The sequence below is a fragment of the Bidens hawaiensis genome, unplaced genomic scaffold (genome assembly GCF_021521415.1).
Source record: "Bidens hawaiensis isolate Kalapana, Puna unplaced genomic scaffold, B.hawaiensis_p1.1 tig00018244_1, whole genome shotgun sequence".
Classification (NCBI taxonomy): Eukaryota; Viridiplantae; Streptophyta; class Magnoliopsida; order Asterales; family Asteraceae; genus Bidens; species Bidens hawaiensis.
In genome coordinates this window covers 463,410-471,141 of record NW_027492761.1, presented here as the reverse complement: position 1 = coordinate 471,141, position 7,732 = coordinate 463,410, and the positions used below count along the sequence as shown (strand labels likewise).

General features: G+C 35.9%; 1 protein-coding gene across 1 annotated transcript; it reads left to right on the top strand.

Annotated features, from left to right (window-relative positions):
• Positions 1–1,030: 1,030 nt before the first annotated feature.
• Positions 1,031–1,391, top strand: LOC143555666 (putative steroid-binding protein 3). Its single transcript, XM_077045183.1, has one exon. The coding sequence runs from the start codon at positions 1,081–1,083 to the stop codon at positions 1,381–1,383; it is 303 nt and encodes a 100-aa protein (XP_076901298.1). The 5' UTR covers positions 1,031–1,080; the 3' UTR covers positions 1,384–1,391.
• Positions 1,392–7,732: the final 6,341 nt, after the last annotated feature.

Below are 7,732 nucleotides of genomic sequence, written 5' to 3'. Positions count from 1 at the left end.
GAGTCGGATTTTCGAACTCGTTTTCGAATGAGCAGGCAATTGTTCACGCGTATAGCGAGTGATTTAGAGGCACGGTATCCCTTTTTTCAACAAAGGGAGGATGCTAGGGGTCTTCCCGGTTTTACCCCTCTTCAAAAATGCACGGCTGCTATCCGTCAATTAGCGTACGGCATCTCGTGTCAATTAGCGTCGTCTACACGTGTCTTATCCTACACAACATGACGTTAGAAGACGAGGGCAAAGCTATATGCCAAAACTACCAAGGTGACATTCCGCCACAACCGTCCACAATCAGTGATCAACAAAAACTTCATTACATAGCAAATATCAAGAGCCGTGAGATACACGGGGATCTTCGACATGAGTTGGTTGAACATTTGTGGGCGTCGCGACCAGATGATCTTGTATTAGATTAGTTTTATTATTAAATATTATTGTTTGTTTAATTTTTAGTATGTTTTTTTTTATTATGAATTTTCAAAAAAATGTGTGTTTTTTTAAATAATTTCTTGTTTTTTTAATAATACGTTTTTTTAATACATTTATAAAAAAATAAAAAAATAAACCGCTCGCGCCCCCTCTCGCGCCCCTCCACACCAGGGCCCGGGGCGCGAGCACCACAACCAACACCCATCTTATCAAGTTTCTCTCTCTGCCACACGTCACAATATTATTGGCTGGCGCCCCCACTCGCGCCCCCTCTCGCGCCCCCCACACCCCTCAGCCTTATGCAAAAATATACAAAAGCCAATACGCCACGTAACGGGCTATACGCGGCGTATAGCCCGTACGATCCGACAACCCTATGATAGGCCAGATTAGGACGTCAAATCGTACCATAAAACGCCGCGTATAGACCTATACGCGACGCCTAGGGTGGTGGTGGGGTGGTGTCCCTAGCAGGACCCAAAATAAATTCTCAACACACATCAACCTTATAATAATAACTTTAAAAATGGGAGTGTCACTCACTCACTCACAAGTCACAGTAGCGAATATTACCTCCCCAATTTTTGACCTAAACCCTTTTATCTCATCATATCCTCACTTCCCAAACTAATCACAACCAACCAAAACCAAATGGAGCTGACACTCAACCAGCTGAAGCAATACGACGGCACCAATTCCTCCAAACCCATTTACGTCGCCGTCAAGGGCCGCATCTTCGACGTCACCACCGGCAGATCCTTCTACGGCCCAGGCGGCTCCTACGCCATCTTCGCCGGCAAAGACGCCAGCAGAGCCCTAGCCAGGATGAGCAAGGACGAAGAGGATGTTATCGGATCGCTCGATGGACTCACTGAGAAGGAGATCGGTGTTCTCGATGACTGGGAGAAGAAGTTCGAAGCTAAGTATCCGGTTGTTGGATCGCTTGCTGGTTAATTAATCAGGTTTATTATTATATATATGTTTGTGGTGTTTGTTATTAATAATCGATTGTATGAATAATCGAAAGGTTAATGTGTTTGATTTGGGGACAGTGTTGTTTAATGTTGGTATGAATATATTGTGGTCCTTTGGTGTTTGGATCAGTTGTTGGAAGCTTGTTTTAAAGTTTTTATTCTTCACTTGCTATTCTTGTTCTTGTTCATGTTCAATACGATAAAATGAAGTAAAGTTTATGATGGGTGGTTCATAATTTTTTGTCAGCATTGTCATTTAAGGTGTTCTTTGTTTTGTTAAGGCAAAAACTGTCTCCGCAGTCAAATTTCATGTCTGCAACTGAAATACAGTATGATGGTCTAAAATCTGATTTTATATCTGCAACCGAAATGTAGTATTAAGGTCTGTAATATGAAAATATAATACCGTTTGTTTTATAAACTAGATATCGTCTGCATAAGCTGAAAATTAGTTACCTATCACACATATCACAGTAGTTAGAAGTCATTTACGTCTATAGACTGCTAAAATAATTGGTGGTGGTGTACGAACTGTGAAAGTGGATGGTGGGGATGGACAATTATGGTGGATGGTAACTTAGGTTTATTGGAAACATTGCTTAATGGTACAATGCTCAATGTTAACGATGCTTAGGGGGTGTTTGGGATTGCTTATTTTCACCAACTTATAACTTATTAACTTTTTAAAAAATAATAAAGTGTTTGGGATTGCTTATATTGTGAGAGAAAAAATTCTATAAGTTACACTTTTATAATTTATTAACTTAATGAAAAGTTAAAGATGTAAAATAAGGAATTTCTAACACCCCCTTGGTACTAACTAAGAAGAGGGGTTACTCTTAGATGAAGTTTCCACTAATGCATTTATTATACTAGCATGCATCCTTTTTCACAAAAAGCTGTAATGCTTTGAAATAAAAGCTGTGTCAACCCCTATTTAATGTTAGTTTTTGGATTTTAATCAACCACCCTATTTATCATAAAGAATACATTTTCGGTTTTTTTTTTTCAAAAACTTTATAATGATATATCTCGTATTCACACAAAATACTTTAATACGAAAGTGAGTCAGGCGATTCAAAAAACTTAACACTGCATTTTGGAAACCAAACTTGCAATGCATTAGCGCTATCCAACCCACACAAGATTATGGATGGGTTCATTATGCTGAATAAACTCTACGCTCAAATAGATCGGTTTGGACATTCGATCGGATTGGTTCAAAGCTAGTAAAAACTAGTTTGGCTCAAATCTTTTCGGTTTCATGTGAGAAGAAAAGAATCAAATCGGTTTGAAAACTGGTTTTTATCATGTTTGGTTCGGTTTTTCCCGGTTTCAACAGAGGAGTTCTCAAACCCATTACAAACTGACGATTCAGCTTATCTCCAAACTGGTTTCTCCCAAACTGATTTCTACATTGAATCAGTTTCGCTGAATGGATTTTGAATCCGAAACCGCTTTCGATGTGCATCTCTCTAGTTATAAAAAAAAGGTCGGTAAAAATGTTAGTTAATGAACCATGGGACATTGGGAGTTGGACTTTGGGACAAGTCATTGAGATTTAGGGGATAAAAGAAGCCCACGTAATGAAAGAAGCCCATATTAAAGACGGACCAAACCCATGTGTAACCTCTTAGGTAGATTGACCCAGCCCACATAAAAAGCTTCCTTAAAAGTCAATTTTTTCTTTATTCAATTTTCATTGTATTTATATAATTTTTATTTTCTAATTCCTATGTATATTGTGTAAAATCGAGGGCGTGTCAATTTGGGAAGACCATTTTATTTTCATGTAGTTTTGATTTTTTTTCTCCAAACATTCCCTTTTTGTATGATTGATCTAATAATTTGTTGGTTAAGTTATGAAACAAGTTTACCTTAAAGCCCGCGTTAGCTAAAAGTTGGCCACTTGGTCAGCTTCGGGAGTTTCCAAAGATGATCTTATGGACTAACATTGTTGTTTTCTCTGTGAGTGGGGGGGGGGGGGGGGCAAAAATGATGTATTATACGTTATTAGATGAATACCTCAAACGCTCTCGGTTTAAACCAACACTAGAGGCCCCACCTATATGGTGTGTTAGGCCCTAGTATGCTATGCTACCTAAGAGCATTCCCAACCCATCCCCTAAAATTATGTGAGGAGGGTTTATAAATTATAGGGTGGGGTTGTGAGTGTAAATTATAGAGTGGAGAGAGAAAATGTAGTGATTTTCTGTAAATTTAGGAAAAAGGTAGTGATTTTTTGTAAATTATAGGGTGGAGAGAGAAAACTGTAATGATAAATGTTTAAGAAAAATATTATTTAATTGAATAGAAGAGAGAAATGTAGTATTTTTTAGTGTAATTATAGAGATAGGGATGAAGAACAGGCTGGGAATGCTCTAACGAACTACTTGCAACCTTAATGTGACATAACCCATCTAATAGATTAAGTGAACCATTTTAAATTTAAAGGGTTTTTTTTCAGCAATTTTAATTTCTTAGTATTTTTTTGTGTGCCTTTCTATCTATCATGGGTCATAATCTTATTTATAGAATGCTTTCAAGTGTTAATCTATCTATCATGGGTCATACATCTTGTTGTTAGAATGCTTTCAAGTGTTAATAATATAATTTTAAAAGACAACATAGATTCTTGAAGAGAGATGTTGCGAGCCACTAGACAACGGTAATTACATAAATTTCGAACAGTCAAAAAATTATATTTGATGATGCACCGTCCAAAAAAAGTGTGTTTTAAATTGATAATCGAAAGTTAGGTTACAAAATGTTAAAATTGAGTAAATTGTTGACCTAACACGTTTGTTATGATTAATGTTTCATTCGAAATACCCCACTTCTAAAAAAAACTAATTTTTCACGTGCTTGTATTGACCCTCGTGTTGTGCTACCACTTTTGGTTCGTATTCATTCAACTTTATTTAGCATATATCATTGCCGGCCATGACTTGGAATTTGTAATTAATGGGGCATTATGAACCTATGCATTAAATCAATGGGGACACTCTCCTGAAGGAGGCGCATGTGGATAGTGGCATCGTTTTGGACGGGTATTGTGGGCACCTCGAGTACCCATCTCAAATAGTATTTAATGGGCATAATCCACCGAAAAAGGTAGCAATTAGAAAACAATCTTTTTACCGTTGGATACCTTTAAGAAAATTAATAAATTTCTACCCCTTTAAATACCTTTTCTCGTGTATTTAAATTTACACCAAAAATTCTCTTCATTCTAATTTCTATAAATCATTTTCAATTCAATTATTTTATTTCACTAGATGGATAGGAACTTATACTTTGGCATATACTTTATAACACCACTTTTCATAATGCTTCATCTTAACTTGATGAAATATATGATTCTGTAAGGAAACTCAAAAACAAACTTTTAATAATTAGAAAATCGAAAAATTATAAATTTACATTTTTTGACTCATTCATAATATAATGAATTTTCTGGGATAAAAATTTCACAAAATTTGCTTAAGTTTTCCAAAAACTCATGTTCTACTCGATTTTGGATGTGGTAACAAACGCATTGACACCCCTTTTCTCATTGCTTACTAAACTTGCCGAAGTCATTTTCTATATGGTTACATCAAGTTTCCAAACACCACGAATTCTTTTACAATTAAGTTGATTGTCATGCGAAATTTGTCAGATGAGTACTTCTCGACCGATAGAAAACTCCAATTTCTTATGGATGTTGTCGCCCAAGCCGAAGGTGAGGACACGACAGCAGCTAAAATGAAATGTGTTTCACATGATCGTGTAAGAGCTCACTAAACTCTAATGGAAAGTTATTTCGTCGACTCAACAAAACACGACAAGGGGACGTTTTGAGTAAGGTATCGTATGTGGAAGACATTGTTTCTAAAAATTGTTGAAGATATAGAAGCAAGATTTGAATTATTTCAAGAAAGCTTAGACAGGAGGATGAAAGAGATTTTCATGGCATTACAAAAATGCACCTCGGCGGTTAAATAGCTCGCAACCGGTAATTGTCTTGATGAATACGATGGGTATTTTTGTATGTCTGCCAGGACTTCGCGTGAATTCCTAGAATAATTTTGTAAGGCCGTTATTAAGTTATACAACAAAGAGTTCTTACATAGACTGACTGACAAGCCACAACATTTCACTTTTGTACCAAGCACATGAAGATAAACATCACCTTTCAGGGATGCTTGGTAGCATCGACTATACACATATCATTTGACAAATGCGTCCTATCATGTTACGAGGACAATATATGAGAGTATCATCAATAACCGACGATCATACTTGAAGTGGTGGCCTCAAATGATTTTTTGGTTTAGCATGTGTTCTTCGATCTTCCCGACTCAAACAACGACGTCAATGTTTTCTGACAATATTTGGTATTGAACAAACTATGGACTAGACTCTAGAGGAGAGGAGGTGGCAGCGACAGTCTAGTCACAGAGGAGCAGCGGCTGTGGGTTAATGTTTAAAACTCTAAAAACATTAAAACCCTGCTTAGACCATGCTTAAAAAAAATCCAACCAACAACAAGAACCAAATACAAGACATCCATGTCAACAATCAATGCCTTAGCTACTCCATCACTTTTCTAGTTTTGTTAGAGAGGTGCACTCCATATTTTATATATAGCATTACACTACAGATTTAAAACTTAGGGGTTTCTGTACATCCCGTACCTTCAATGTAAATCTCCCCATGCACTGGATAACAATTTTTAAAGTTAAATCTACTTAACGTGTTATGTGATTACCAGTTAGGACCGTCAAACGGGCTCGGCCGAGGGTGTTCGGGTCATGGGTCAGAAATTGTTACGAACAAAACGCGTGATCCAAAAAAAGTTAATTTGTTTCAGGTCTGGTTGAGACTGGTTACGCGAGTACCGATATCGGATGCATGCCCGATGTCGTGTTAGACGCACACTATCGTTGGGTTACACACATGCCGATGCAAGGTCAGGCGCGTACTATCACCGATTACGCGTTTGATGTCGTGTTTGCACACATACCGCACCCAGTTAGTATATATAATGCATGAGTGATAGGCAAAAGTAAGAGTGTTGATTTTAATAGTTTTACTACTTATAAAGAGCATGGTGCAAGCTTAAAGATGGGTAAAATGATCATTGAAACATTAAATATCACGTGTATTTCCATTTTATTTAAATTAGTAACAATTTTTACCTTTTAACTTTAATCATCTTTTATAAATTTTAAAAATATTTACTTGATTGCCCCTGTCATCTTTAACCCTCAATTTGACAACTTTATTTAAAATTCTTACTATTTCCTTATCTTTTAATATATTATGATATATATAAAAAAACCGGCTTACCGTTGCGACGCACATATTTTTGTCGACATTTTGAAATTTTTGCTCAATACCGACTTATTAATTATAATATACAAGTCTACTATGCATCAATGTACAAGTTCTTGAAGATTATGTAAAAACACTTAATGCATATGCTATAAAGAAACATGTTTCCTTAAATCTAACAGTTAGACTTCATCAATTTTTTTCCCTCAAACCACCCTTCTTTGACCATGTGATCATAATATCCGTCTTTTTAATTTGATATCTTAAAATGATCACTCTAAGGCTTGTTACTAGAAACCTGTTCCCTTCAATTTATGTGATAAGATTAAAATTTTGTCGTCGTCGTAACATGGTGCGGGCTTACTGCTAGTATGTATAAAAGATATTCTAAGGTTGGTTACACATGATTATAATTTATTACAAGTTTTATTTACTTTATTACAGTTGCCCCTTTCTTTAACATCCTACTAACCTAAGTAACATTTTGGACGGTGAGTTGTAAACAGAAACATGTTTTTTTTTTCCTTTTCATTCATCTTGAATTGATTAACTAATTATTTTTCTATCAAACTTTTCTTCGTGGTCCTTTTGATAATGCACAATTGTTTTCAATGTCAAGCCGCTACTTTTGTACTTTGTAGTGTGACTAGTGTCTAAAGTTCTTCCTTAAAAACACGTTTCTTTTATTCTTCTAAGTTGACCTTCTTTATTCATTCAACTTTATTTCAAATTATTCTCTCTTTTAAAAGATGGTCAATGGGTATTTGGCTGTAACACGCTTAACGAATAACAGGCAAACGTGTTAACATGTGACTCTTTTTAATTATGGTTTCATTAATCTAAGACCTAACTCTTCTGGTTATTTTCTTTTAAATAGTATTATGATAGTTGTGTCATCTTAATATGTCAATATGGCTTTGTTTTCTTATAGAAAACAACAATGGACCATAACCCGACAAAAACCAAAAACCATAATCGATTGTACATTTGTGTCGAAAATATATGCGTCG

What these genes read in the sequence shown, in the direction of transcription:
- LOC143555666 (XM_077045183.1), top strand. Translation starts at nt 1,081, where the DNA reads ATGGAGCTGACACTCAACCAGCTGAAGCAATACGACGGCACCAATTCC.